The sequence below is a fragment of the Astatotilapia calliptera genome, chromosome 3, assembly GCF_964374335.1.
Source record: "Astatotilapia calliptera chromosome 3, fAstCal68.1, whole genome shotgun sequence".
Lineage (NCBI taxonomy): Eukaryota > Metazoa > Chordata > Actinopteri > Cichliformes > Cichlidae > Astatotilapia > Astatotilapia calliptera.
The window spans coordinates 37,716,807-37,731,070 of record NC_137424.1 but is presented as its reverse complement, the minus strand read 5'-3'; the positions used below and the strand labels follow the sequence as shown (position 1 = coordinate 37,731,070).

Genomic DNA, 14,264 nt, shown 5'->3' with positions numbered 1-14,264 from the left:
TCGGTGAAACAGAGATGAAACACTCATATTAAAACAAGGCAGTATGATGAAATCTGAACAAAAAACATGACATCAAGCCATAAAGAGGAACCAAATAGCAGGAAGATGAAACTAAAGAAGGCATAGCTCATTAAGCTAGGCTAAATTGACTTAATTAACCAATGCTATCATGATCATTAAAACCGGCTCACCTTGATAGATCATTAAAGGTAAAAAAGCATTGGATATATATATATATATGTATATAAAAGCCCACAGTAGCCTACACCTAATTCCAGTTTTCTGTGTGTGTTCATAGCGTTTTCTAATGGATGTTGGTGTAAAAACCTCATCAGATGAATGACGGCTGACAAAAAGCTGTACAGATCCATCTCTTTTTCTTTTTCTTTTTTTTTTCTTTTACAAACGGCCAACACTGCAGAGTGTTTTCGAGTCGGTAAGACTTGGGTTGAGGAGGTCAGTGGGTTGCTACATTTAGGAGAGCGCAGTGTTATAAATCACGTGACACTTAGGACCACAGCAATCAATATTTTTCCTGCAGAACCAACTACACAATGTATCTGGCCTGTGGAAAAATGGCCGATGTACATAAGTGGTCACATAATATGCTGGCGTCTTACTGAGTAGTAAGTAGTTACCTACTGCAAACTTTAAGATGAACTAAATCACATTGAATCATTTGTTGTATTTACTTTTTAAAGCATTTTCGATCAGTGTTATAGTCAGCGATGTACTTGCTGGTAATCAGCAATCCATTTCCAGGCTGAGCAGGCTAGGCACAGGGTCTGTGTGGGCAGCAGGTGTCCTGCTTGTAGTTCTCCAAATATCTGAAACATGGCACATTTGTGCTTCATAGTAGATGTTCGAGATTGGCCGTGTGCCTCTCCTTACACATACTACGCATATGTCTTGGTGTGAACGTGCAGTAAATGTGCAGAATCTATTGTTTAAGCATGTCGGTTTCTCGAAGCAGATCTGCCTGTGAGCAGAACACATACTGTGAGCCTACTCCCAACACTCTTCATAAGATTGGGAGGACACAGAAAGAGGCCATATGTTACAACGTTTAAAAGTGAGCTGCCAACACAAATAACAAGAAAATCCTGAAACACTTGGAGAAATGAGGTGGCACTGATTGGCTTTCACCATGAAGCCGCTGCAGGAGGTGTCAAGTTTGGATTAAGTATAGAAACCTCGTTATAGCTTTGACAAAGGATTGCAGAATAAAGAGAAACGAACAAGGTTAGGCTTAGTTAGGTGAACATGCATTAGTCTGCAATTTTGCATTACTAGATGCACTATTAAACTTACCCTGTGACACCGCTCATTGGAAATAATTCCCCTAACTCTAACAGCACTGTGAAAATGATATATCAAACCTAACAACAATACTGTGCGAATGCACGAGGAATTATACGTACATAGAGTCAGTGCTACTGAATGTGTTAGAAATCCAGTTATGCTATAACAGCACAATTATTTGAGACTAATGGATTAATGGATAGTTTTATTTGTTCTTACGAGGAATCTAGGATGTTAGTGATATTCAGTGACTTGTGAAATAATAGTAATGCAAAGTGAGTGGGTCCATAGTTAACTTTTCCCAGTTTTGAGATGAGTAATTGAAGGAAGAATCCATTAAGGGTGGTAAACACAAATTCATTACCTGGTGAGAGGTTGCAAGACGGTGCCTGCTATTGCTAGGCGAAACTGGTAAAATGGTGCTGCACTGAAAACCTCTTTGTGATTGCTTTAGCTGCTAGCAGATATCCGTGGTCGCCTGTAGTTTGTATTGTAGATGGTTAATGGTCTGCAAACACTTACCAAATATGATACTATGTGGTTATAAAAAGTGGAAGGCAAGCTTTCTTCAAAAGTAAAAGTTGTGTCTCAGGCAACTGCAGCAATCTGCAAGTGACCAAACCAAAAGTCATAAGGAGGTTTTTGGTGCAACACGCTCTTTGTGGCTAATCTCAAACAGTGACAGCCAGCAACAACTCACCAAACCATCAGGGAATACACGCCGCTTCTGTAGCGTAAGCTAGTTGACTGGGATGTCCATTAACAAACACCTGTCAGCTACAAAGCAATGTGCTACAAGCAGATCACTTCCAACTTGGATGGGGCTTTACTCTTCACTCTTAACCAAGCTTAGTACTGATAGCTTAGCATAACTAAGTAGGGTACCTTGTTAACCTTAGCAGATATGTTAGCTAAACCACTGAAAATAGCAACTTCAATAAGTCCTCATAGCATGTAGCAGCTCATGTTTGACATTGCCTTTTAATGCAAAACACCAGAATAAGACTGCTGAGGTTAAACGTAGGAGGAACTGATGTAGGGTAACAGTCGGGAAACACAGCTTCAAATCTAGGCAAATAATTTACTTCGCAGAGTTCACAAAACTAGTCAAAGCTTATTATTGTCCAGGTTACATTTTTTGGCACCGCTAAGAAGCAGCATATAAAAACCACAGCTCTGAGAAATCCTGTAGTGAATTTGTGATATGAAAGCACATTGGCACACTAGGGACTGACGTGGCGGAACCAAAGGCTGCCGTATCGAGCCTGCTGAAGATTGTTTTCTTTTCTTTTCCTTTTTTCTTTTTTTAAATGTGTGTATCACTTGGTTGAGAGGAGCGGGGCAGACAGGGGCCACTGTGCTGAGACAACCGGTGATGTGATGCCATGAAAAAAACCGCCACAACACGGCCATAAAGCAGACTAATGTGTCCAGAGTGGCTTAAAAAAAAAGCGAGGCAGACAGCAAAAACAGAGCATAGACCCTTATCCATCATAGCATACAGGCAGCAAAACAACTTTACACCATCTGTGCAAAGAGCCTGCCCTGACACCAGGTAGCTGGAGCTTACGTCAAAAGCAATGACCGAAAATGCTATGTCACCCTACAGTGCAAATACAGAAACTTTCTGTGTGCGCATGAAACTTCTACAATCAAGTAATGAAATAATGCACCTAATGATGAATGAGACTAAAACATGTAAACACTAAAGCAAACTATGGCCTATTATTTTTGAGAAACCAGTGCACATTGACACAAGAGCATGTCTCAACAGGGGTGGGTGTCTTTTTACTATTTATATATACATATATATGAATTATGAGTTCATCTTTTGTGGCAAACATAATTACTGCGTGCAACACAAACACACACTAACAGTGTTGTAATCTCAGGCAGTAGCAGCAGAGGCCCTCATCTATCCTCTGGCGCCATGTGAACATGCAGTTTGATAACCATGGAGGAGCCCGAAGGGAGAACAGGAGGGGAGGTCTGATGTTAGGTACGTTTTGAGCCAGTGATATTTTTCAAGTTTACTTTTAGTCGTCCTGTTGGCTCATTGCTTAATGCAACTTAATAATTTATTACGTCTCTATTGCAAAATATCCTTTTATTCATTTTTCACCAGGCTTTTTTTTTCTCAACACAAATTAAGCATGCACCTTACAAGACAACTTGGCATGTAAGGTCTACTCAAGAAAGAAGTCATAACCCAATGCAGCCTCAGGTTATTATACAACATGATTCATTAGCATAAAGCTTTAGACATGTTGCAGGTTTTTTTAATGTATTGTGCTTTGTTTTGCTTGTGTGCTTATGCATAATCATAGAGCATGTGTTGGGGCAGGAGCTGCTACATGGCAGTGCAGCATACAGGACCGTATCTGATAAGACTGCCAACTCTGCACCGGTAATACCAACTTGTAGCCTGGTCACAAATGTTCCCTTGCAAAAACATGTTTTGATTATGATTAAATACATCCCAAACACACAGCTGTGTTATGTATGCAATCTCAGTTGTAGTTAACTGTTTGTTATTACGGCCGACTGTTGTCTTGGAACAGATCAGGCAGTGCTTTGAGCTTGGCACTAGCTTAATTGCATGCATGAGCATCAGTCTCAAAAGAGAATAACTGGCTATGCAATAAATTGGCTGTGTTCTCAAAAATACAGGCGTGTGCCAACAGGAAAAATCACACAAAAAAAGTTTGTGCTTTTGGCGTGATACTTGTTTATTTGCTCTTTTGTACTGTGTGTCTGCTCCTGATCGCACCAATTTCACCGTTTCCAAGCACTCGAACTCCTCCTTAAAAGACTATCTCATTATTTCACTGCAGCATATACAGCTATGGTAAAAAGAAAGTGCAGGCTAAACAACAACATGACATATTGCACTGTGACATTATTTATGTAGCAAAAACTAAGTCATAATGCAGAAGCAGTGTGTGAAAAACGAAACACACCCCGTGATTCAATATCTTATAGAGCTAAGTTTAGCAGCAATAACTTGAAGCAATCATTTCCTGTGTGACGTTATCAGCCTCTCACACCATTGTGAAAGCACTTTGTTGTTTTGTAGCTGTGCTTCAGTTCATTGAGGTTTGAAGGCATTCGGGGAGGACCTTAAGAGGACTGTTGAGGTCTGGACTTTACTGGATCCCGCCCCCCCCCTTTTCAGCCATTATGTTGTAGATTTGCTGCTGTGCCTACTTGCATGAAATGAGCCAATTTTCAGTCATAACATTACACTTTGGTATACAGAGAACTTCATGGTTGACTCAATGAATGCAAGGTTTGCAGGTATTAAATAAAAAATGATAATATGTCATGTTTTGGTGCATCGGATACCCCTGTGTAGGTGTTTTGCATTAATCATAACAATTAATGTCAGTCCAGGTTCAGCATTGCATGTGACCGATGTGCACTCAGGACGAAAAGTCCCAAAAATGGGCCGGTTAGGGTCAAGGTTAGGGGTTCGGATGTGATCATGTTTAGGGTTATGCTAATGGGGTTGGGGTTAAGGTTTTGTGTGTTGGCGTTTCCACGTCGCAAAACTACGACATCACAACAACGTGACTGGTCACTTGCAATGTTGAACCTGGATGAACATCAGCTTTGATGATCCAGGAACAACACCAACGCACAGATATCAGATCATGCATCATATTTTATATCTTATCTGAGGTTGCATTTAGCTAATGTAATGATTAGATTACTTGTGATTATGTCCGTATGCACGACTACTGAAAGTAACAGATACAGTGAATTTGTCCTGCATTAAAGACATTTTATATCATATTTGAATAGAAATATTTTTCCACCTTGGCCCTAGTTACCTTTGCAACACTGTCATTCATCTCACCTGCAGACTAAGTGTTTTACCAGCAAAGAAAATCTTCACCTTTGTTATAGTCATAATTGTCCCAGAAGCTTTTACATTATCTGAAAGCAGCCAGGCATTAGAGGATAAACAGACTGAAACACACATAACGCACACACAAAATGAATATTCATCTACGGCGTGTTGACACCAAGATAACACCGGGTCGGGCCTGTCAGATTGTCTCCTGGCCTTTTCCTGCGCAGACAACAGTTTTCTTCAGATAATGATGGAGACGCAGCAGAATACCTGTTTGATTTTAACCCCATCTGACACAACCTTTCAATGTAATGGGAGGTGCTTACCTTGTAAGCTCAGATTTCCGCACCCTTGGGTTGGGTGTTCGCAACCTTAAGTGCTTTTAATGAGGTTTTGAAATATCAAAAGTGGAGGCAAGGCAAAGGGAACTGCTCGGAAACAGAGCCTTGAATACAAAGTACCACACAAAAGTTGCTCTTTAACCAGGGGTTCATTAAACCGAAGGAAACGGGTGGAAAAAGTCAACTCGAGACGACTCATACGAGACACAATCGAGCCGTCAGTGAAAAAGCACGTTTGGTCGGAAGCGAGCCGAGCACGCTCACATGGAAACATTGTTTCCCTCCCGTAAAAAAACAAGCAGTGCTATTTCTGGGAGACTAATGGATATCTGGGTGATCTGAGTGCTCTTACTTGATGTTGTCCAGGCAACCAGAGTCTGGTTTCAAGATGGCTGTGTGATGGAACATCTTGTAGAGAGCGATGCCCAGAAAGATCACGTTGAGCTGGAAGAGAGAAACAGACGGATTTTTACGGGGGCAAGGAGAAGGGAAAGCGAGAGAGGCAGAGAAGAATGGGAACAAAGCCTGTGTGTTTCCTGTTACTGGTCCATTCATTTTAAATCAGGGCACTTTGTAGCACAAAGCTGGAACAGTGCGGCCAGACTCGGTTTCCCACTTTGCCAAACAGAGCGCAAAATCCTATGAAACCTCTATCGGACTAAACAGGGATCGGTGAGACGAGGCAGCTGCACAGTTGCACGGCGGAGCCTTTCATCTGACTTATTCACACTTGTCTCATCATATTCACACTTACAGGCAGCCATGGGGAATTACCGTCCTTTCCTCTTTGCATTTGGAAAAATAAATAAATGAAATTTGTGCAAACGAGAAAACTTTGAGCCTTTACGGCATCGCAAGCTGCGGCAGACTTCAATGGTTATTCTTACTTCCTGCTTTTCCTGTTTCTGTTCAAAAAGCAGACAAGTAAATAAAACTTAAAAAGAAAGTCAAGCACATCTCAGCGAGTTGAACTTTTGCTCCCGTGTTTGTCAAACACGCTGTGATTACAGAGGGAAATTAATTGGCGGTCTTATATCCGACTGCTCGATTTAAAAAAAAAAAAACCCCACATTAAGCAGATCGACTCTGGTCTGTCTCTTTATTCGCATTTTCTCTGTTGAGTCAGAACAATAATAAGAAAATGAGTCAGTTCTGGTCATGTGGGTTTGCTCAGAATGGCTCCCTCCAAATTACAGCAATTAGGTGGATTTCATTGGCGCTTTGCAGGTAGCGTTCAAGCTGACGTAAGACGAGGAGAATTAAAAATTGCACCTTTGTCCAAACACTCGCCAAATTTTCAGGGGCAGAACTGGAAGCGAGCCGAGGCCTTCTCTCCAACGAGATGGATATTCTTGTTTGTAAATCGGAGTAGAGAAAGGAGTGAGTCATGAGGCACGCAGAGATGCATTGTGAATGATTACGCCAAACTGGAGCGTGAAAGTGAATTATGCATGTTTGGATTTGACAGCCAGATCGCGGCTGGGCAGCGAGAGATGCGTTTCTCGGGAAATAATCCTATTGGACAAGCATATTGTGACTTCTTTTTTTTTCTTTGTTGTTAAAGATATCTATAAGTTTTGTGCCAACGCCGGATATTTAGCGTCATGGCTGACTGGTGTTTTTGGAAAATTAGGAGCGCATCTCCTGGTGACAAAGCAGTATTTTAGTGCTCGGCATTAGTGTAAATACTGAGATGAATGCGGGTCTTACATCAGATTTGGATCGATAAATGAGCTGTTTTATTGGGAGAAAATGAGGCCCTGTCCTAGTTGGGAAAGGCACAAAAAGCGTGTGTGTGTGTGCTTGCATACCACATACTGTACGCATCTATGTCCGGGGCTGAGTGTGTGCCTGCGAGGAAGAGATGGTTGGGGAAAAAAAAGGTAGTGGAGTAGGACTTGGAACGGGAACAAAATCAATCATAATCGCAGTGCGGATTACTCCAGCGCTGCATACTGAGCAGAGTTCGCTCTCTTTGTCCCTCTCCCTCTATCGCTCTGTATCTCACTTCCCCCACTCCCCCCCAAAATCGTCTCAGCCGGCGACTGCGGCAGGGTGACAAACTCCAATATATTCTCTACACCCCTCATTCGTTTTTCTGGACGGCTCCGTGCCCGGCGGTGGCATGTATGCTCAACCGGGCAGAGAGAAGAGGGCGATGGGAGCTAGGAAAAAAAAATTAAAAAGGGATCTCTGTGGACCATTTAAGCGACGACCCGCAGGCTAAGTAGGGTTAATGAGCAGAGGGGGGAGAGGTAAGGAGGGTTCGTGACGCTTACCATAATTATCAAGGTTGCTGGTCCTATGAAACTCCAAATGAAGTAGGTGTCCAGGCGAAGCCAGCAACTGAAAGAGACAGAAATAAGGTGAGCGGTGAGGGGGATTTGAAGTAAGAGAGAGGACGGGTGAATATGAGTTGAGTGGGCGGTTGGGGGGGATTTGAGGTTATAGCCCTATGCTCCTGCGCAGAGGATATACATCAAGTGGGAGTCTGAGAGTGACACAGAGGAATGGGTACTTCAAATCACAGATTGCCGCAAGTGGCCTAAAGAATTACGAGCACTGGAATTCGGAGGAAAGGGGAGCTTTCAGTGCCAGTGACAGCCATAACGACGTCCTTTCATTGCCAAAACATGTGCACAATTCAAAGTGAGAAAAGTCACGAGCACGTTATGGATAAACCCGCGAAGGAAGGTTGGAAACTACCAGAGTTTAGTTCTTTTCTTGTTCCACTCTGATTAAATCGCCATTAAGGATGATAATATATGGAGATTTAATTAGTTCTCAATTGAATCCTAACTGTATCACTCCAAAGGAATTGGATTGACCTTGACCCCGACAGACACGGCCGCACGCACGGTCCTGAAGCTCTCAACAAAGTGCCTTACGTGTTCGTGTTAAACCGCGGCGACTCCGTGCGGGACTGTTATAATTATGTCAATAATGAGATAAAGCTCTTTCCCGACCCCACGCTTCACATCAAAACATTGCGGGAAGTCAATCGTCCTCTCGGCTGAAGAGAACCGAACACTGAGCAGGAGCAGAAGGTGACAGCGCTCCTTAAAAATGGCAAAAGAAAAGATACAGGAAAAAAAAAAAACATGATTCATGACCTGTGGTTGAATTATTAATCTTTTAATCTCCGCCGCAGCAGCAGATAGACGGCTCCATTTTTGGCCACTGCAAAATTACAGTCCATACAGCACTGTTGTCATTCGGGCTGACGGGGAGGGGAAAATGGAAGCGGCCGAGAATTCGTTTCAAATCCATTGAAGGTGGAGGTGAAAAATACACTTAAAAAAATGTTTTTTTGTTTTCTTATATGGAGCGAAGGCGATGTCAAAGTCCGTTTTTATTTTTTCATCCAAAAAACCCCCCAAAATTGAGCATCTACAGTATTTACAGCAGTGCCCACAGATTTAGCTGCCACTTTGTGTGCATTTCTTTTTTCTTCCTGTCTGAAAAAAATTTAATAAATATATCCGCAGACAATACTTTGAAACAAGAGAAAATACTGTATAACAAGTGACAGGACAAAAATCGACTGCTCCTTTGCTATTACCGGGACTTGATATGTCTCCCCTTCGCTCGTATCAATGGATGCGACGAGGCATCACAGAAAAACACATATGGACAGATAAAGCGGCGAGCAAACAAAAGCCCAACAACACACGGAGAACTCTGGCAGCTCATCAAAGCGCACGCTCTGAATGACTCTGTTATAAATTAAACTGAAGCTTCCATTGTTCCTTTCGCCTTCTTCTTCAGATCATAGAACGATTTAAAGACTCGGTAGGCGGCAGGAGCTGCAGGCTGTCATTTTGTTTTTGTTTTTTCCTTCCCTTTCCTCCTCTTACCTATCCTTCTCCACTTATGTCATGCTCGTGTTAGGCTTTCGGAGCAGTTTTATCTTCCCCTCCTGGTGTGCTAGTTTTTGCACTACTCCTACAGTAAGTGAGCAATAACAAACAAACACAAAAAAGTGCCGGTGCGCCATTTAAAAAAGAACCCATGTTCATGCCAACAGCCTGTTCTGTTGCCACGCCGTCCTTAGAGTCAAGGAGCCTTACTCTTATTCCCTGCAGCAGGGACAGTAAGCCAATGACCAAACAGGTGAGAAAAGGCATGTGAGGTACGTAGGCTAAGAAGATGAGTCAAATCATCTCTTCGGTGTGAAGTTCTGCAGCACTTTTTGCCTCAAAGAGTGATCTGTAACTTTCTGGAGTCAACAGACCTCCCACCGCATCCAAATCACATGACCTACTTAAAATAAGCTTAACTAAAATAAGCAGCTGAGCTAAACTATGTACCAGTTCTGCATCCTAACAGTGCAGTTATGTAAGATTTGATAATGAAACCATTAAACCAGGGGTGTCAAACTCCAGGCCTCGAGGGCCGGTGTCCTGCAGGTTTTAGATGTGTCCTTGATCCAACACAGCTGATTTAAATGGCTAAATGACCTCCTCAACATGTCTTGAAGTTCTCCAGAAGTCTGATAATGAACTAGTGTGTTGACCCAGGGTGAGATCTCAAGCTTGCAGGACACCGGCCCTCAAGGCCCCTTGTGTTAAACTATTTCAAATAATACATATAAAAGCAAAGCTGCTCTGAATCAGACAGTGTTATGTGCTTTGGATCATCTCAACAGATATTTGGGTTTCAAATATTTGTTTTAATTTGATATTAAAGAGCACCGTTTGCTACCAGTTGGTTGGTGTTAAGCTTATTTTCAATTTGATGCCACAAATTTAGGCCAGCAGTATCGAGCTATCAAGAAACTAACTTTTCTATTTATTTTTTTTTTTTTAAAAAGGTACCTCATGAAGACGTGCAATTTTCTTTGTGAAAAAAAATACAGAAACACATGTAGGGGAGTTTACTTTGTGCCGTCGATGTTATGTAAGCTGCCTTTGGCTGCAGATGGATTTGCATGTTTGCCACACGTTATACAACGGACACCCTTCCTGATGCAACCCTCCCAATTATCTAGCCTTGGGATGGGAGTGGGAGTTGCGACTCTCTGATTTTCAGATTTAAATCGCTGATCTTTTGCATGCAAGACAAACGTATCATTTACTACACCACGGAGCTCCTCGTATGGTCCATGTGAAGTACATATAACAAAGTCTAAGCAAACCCTTCCACATCCAGTTCTAGGTAAGCTAGCCTCATGTACCTTTTTCACTGGCACCCTGACATTGTTAACAACACAACAACAAAAAAATAAGCTGAAATAATTAATAATAAAGGCACTGGATTGGGCCATATTTGAGGCCAGATTAAGGCCCTTTAACCTTTTCTCTGCACGTTCAATGGGATGAAAACGATTAACCAACTACTGTATGTAGATTACTGAATTACTTTAGCTAAGCACTGAGTCTACCCCGTAAATTTCGAGGTGGTGTGATGTATTACTTTCATTAAACTGGAGAAATCACACAGACTCGTGTCCTTATTTGCTGACCATTAAAGCAGCCTCCCTGGACGAGACGAGGGTTAACGTCTTGCTCAAGGGCACATTTGGAGAGTAATTGCTCAAGAAGCTGGATGGAAACCCTACTCAGATCAGCTTTTCCTTTTCAACCTTGGACAGCTAGAATTCAAAAGCTAGCTTGACCTTCAGGCTGCTGTAGCGATTTTTTTTTTGTTGAGTTAATATGAATCGCTCGAGATCGCTTCATTCATCTGCGGCGCCTGGTTCACAGCAACTTGTTGGATATCTCGACTCAAACGACACCACCCACGATAACGCCACCGCGGTACCAAAAATCAATTTGCAGCAGGACCACGCGCCGTCCCCCACCTCCTGATCTTCGCCACGTGTCGCGCCTCGTCCCTTCCCCTCATCCTTCAATGGCTGCGTATAATTGTTCCACCGGTGGCAGGCTTTAATTATTCACATGATGCCAAGGCTCAGGCGGTGGCAGCTATCGCCTCATCCATCACTAAGAACTATTGCTCCGCCAATCTACAAATGCGCCGTCTACCAGTTGCTTATGTGTGGAAGCCTATGTGTGCGAGCCGTTTATGATAAACATCAGAGAAGCAAACTGCTGATGCTGGTCTTCATTATTTTCAGATCGGTTTGAGATTAACTGAGAGGAATGGAGAGTGATCCTCCGCTTGGCACCGCTTTATAGACCGTGCTGCATTTCAGAGAGAAGAGCCAGGGAACCGTATCTTCTGCAGCTCGTGAAGGAAAACACAAAACGGGAGTCTCCGTCACTCCTCATCATTTTGTTAATCTCCTCTCTCTCTGCCAGTCTCCATGTTCACACTCCCTCTCGCCTCCCCGCTGAACCTTTCTCGTCCTCTTTGGTAATTTCGCTTAAGACGCCAACTACAACAGCTCGCCGTTTGCTCGGCTGAACTTTCCCAGAGTTAGCATTTTTTCACTGTCAAAACAATGTCCATTCAGCAAAAAAAGGGGAAACGCACTCAGCTTAAGTAACAGCTGAAGGATGAGTGATAGCTATTGGAGTGTCATCTGTGAGATTATTAAAGCTCTTCAAACCAGCGCAAACACATACAAGGTGCTGGCAGTGTTTTTCATCACAGTCAGTCTCCTCATATAGGGCTTTCATCGTTTCTTCAGGTTAGCGTTAGCGCGGTATTGGATCCAACATGCAGCATGAACATGTGGAAATGTTCTATATTGTGGGTTTTCACCTAGAAAACGTTGGGGGAGTCACAACAGATACAATAATTCACAAAAAGGAACTGAAAAAAAAATGATGCATAGATAAAAAGAAATAAAAAAATATCCCAAGGCTTTGATCCCTGGTATAGAAAATTGGCTTTTGATAGAGGCTTCTTGATGGAAAAGCCATCAAGAAGATCAGAGGCCCTGATATAAGCATTTTGGCCAGCTTCTTCTAGTTCTTTTTCCTCTTTTGGAGCCACATATTTGGAAGAGAGGATGGAGTTAGCAGCAAAGGCTGCCAAGCTTGGTTAGCAAGCCATACCTGTTAATCAGTGCAAGTCAAAGACTTAAAATAACATTTCACTCACTTTTGGATGGGCTGTTAGTAGATTTAACCGTCCAGCAGGCTACATCTAAAAGGCTTAAAAAACCAACAACACCAGACCAACAGGGTCTAGTTGAATTATATAAGATGACCATATCTCCTTGTGTCTGTGCGGGGTTTCTCTGGGTGCCACTGCCTCCTCTCACAATGGCAATTTTGTTTATATAGGGCATTAAATTATATGTAAACTCATATAATGTAAACTATGTAAAAGCTTAACACAGAAGATAAACATAAAAACTACTGCATGAGAGCTACTGAGTGCAGGCCTGTGTGAGCAAGAAGGTCTGTATTTGAATCTTGGTAGAGGTGTAATTGATCTCAGGTCAGCAGCTTGTTTTAAAGAACAGGACCACTGATGACCTGAGAGGTCAAACAGCGAACTTCAAGAATGTGGTGGAGGGGCAGACAAGTCCAAATACATGCAGTTAGTGGGGTTTGGTTAACTGGTGATTCATATAGGTTTGATTTTGAGTTGTCTGCCTCTGTGTGTTAGCCCTGCGACAGAGTGGCAACCGGTCCGGGGCATTCCCCGCCTCTCGCCCTATGACAGCTGGGATAGGCTCCACTGGATTGGCTTGGATACGCGGGAGAAACAAGAGGAGGATAGATGGAAATACTCACTGCACATGATATACAGCCGTCATATTATGGAGGAAATTAGCTATAGAGCTCAAACCCATTTTGTCTACGATGTAAAATCAACTGTTTCCCATGTCAAGTTCTGGATTTTATGGGTCGAGTAACTTTGGAAACGACACTTTTTGGCTTCATTTTTCAGCCCCGGAGGTTTTACGACTTGGAAAACACCCACATCTGTCATGCCTCTAGTGTAAAAATGAGTCTTTGTATTAAGAGCTGCAGTAGTTTTAAAGCTTAACATTAAATAAAATTGCAAAATACACTGATCTGGATGTGTAATGGGTTTTATTTTTATATTGATTTTATCCCCAGAAAGACCTGCAGAATATTGCCCTCTCTTAGAAGCTGCCCATATACAATAAATGATTAAATCCAAGCAAGAGTATTTTCCATTATGGTCTTAAAAAGATGTCAAAATATTATCTTTGTGGGAATTTCGTACAGAAAGAAAATCCAATTCATCTGAAGAAATGTGGCAGTTTTGCTCACACGCTCGCTCCACATGTACTCACACTCGGTCGGTGCCGTAGCTGCGGTAGTCCACCGCAGCTGAAACAGCCACAATTAGCGCTGGGACCCCGTAGCCCACCAGATAGAAGTAGCGTCGCCGTGAGTGCTCGCTCTCAAACACCTCCACCAGCATGATGTAGAGCTGCACGCCCTCTAGGAACATCCACGTGAACGCTGCCAGGAAGAAGAAGTGGAGGAGGGCGGCGAAAACAGCACACGCAATCTGGGAAGGTTTAGTGGTGACAGAGAGAAAGAGAGAGCGGTAAATAGGGAATGGAAAAAACAAAACAAAAAAAACAGACAAGCTTCACTCGCTCTTGGCTGTTTTACCAATTTCCTGAAAGATTTAAATGTCACGCTGCAAGGCACAGCAACTGTGGCAAGGTGTGCCGGCAAACGAGCAGCGTTTTTTGACCTCTCCGTGCTCGTACCTTTCTAACAATTAGCATTGCTAAGCTTTGTTTGGCTGAAGTGACTGGATGTTTGCCTGTGTGACTGGCAGAGGAAACGCTGCAGCTACTGAGCCCATGTGCTCTTGTTTGCTGCAGCTGGCATGGATGAAAGAGAGATATGAGGGAGTGAAGT

General features: G+C 42.8%; 1 protein-coding gene across 20 annotated transcripts in view; it reads right to left on the bottom strand.

The window, feature by feature from the left end:
- The window catches only part of LOC113018655 (adhesion G protein-coupled receptor L3), a 272,591-nt gene that overhangs the window by 19,843 nt on the left and 238,484 nt on the right, over positions 1–14,264 (bottom strand). For all 20 annotated transcript variants that reach the window (XM_026161922.2, XM_080290287.1, XM_080290288.1 and 17 more), the window contains 3 exons: positions 13,682–13,902; positions 7,779–7,845; positions 5,852–5,943 (listed from right to left, as the gene is read on the bottom strand). In XM_026161922.2, the coding sequence (XP_026017707.2) occupies positions 5,852–5,943; positions 7,779–7,845; positions 13,682–13,902 (380 nt within the window). The remainder of the gene's footprint in view (positions 1–5,851; positions 5,944–7,778; positions 7,846–13,681; positions 13,903–14,264) is intronic.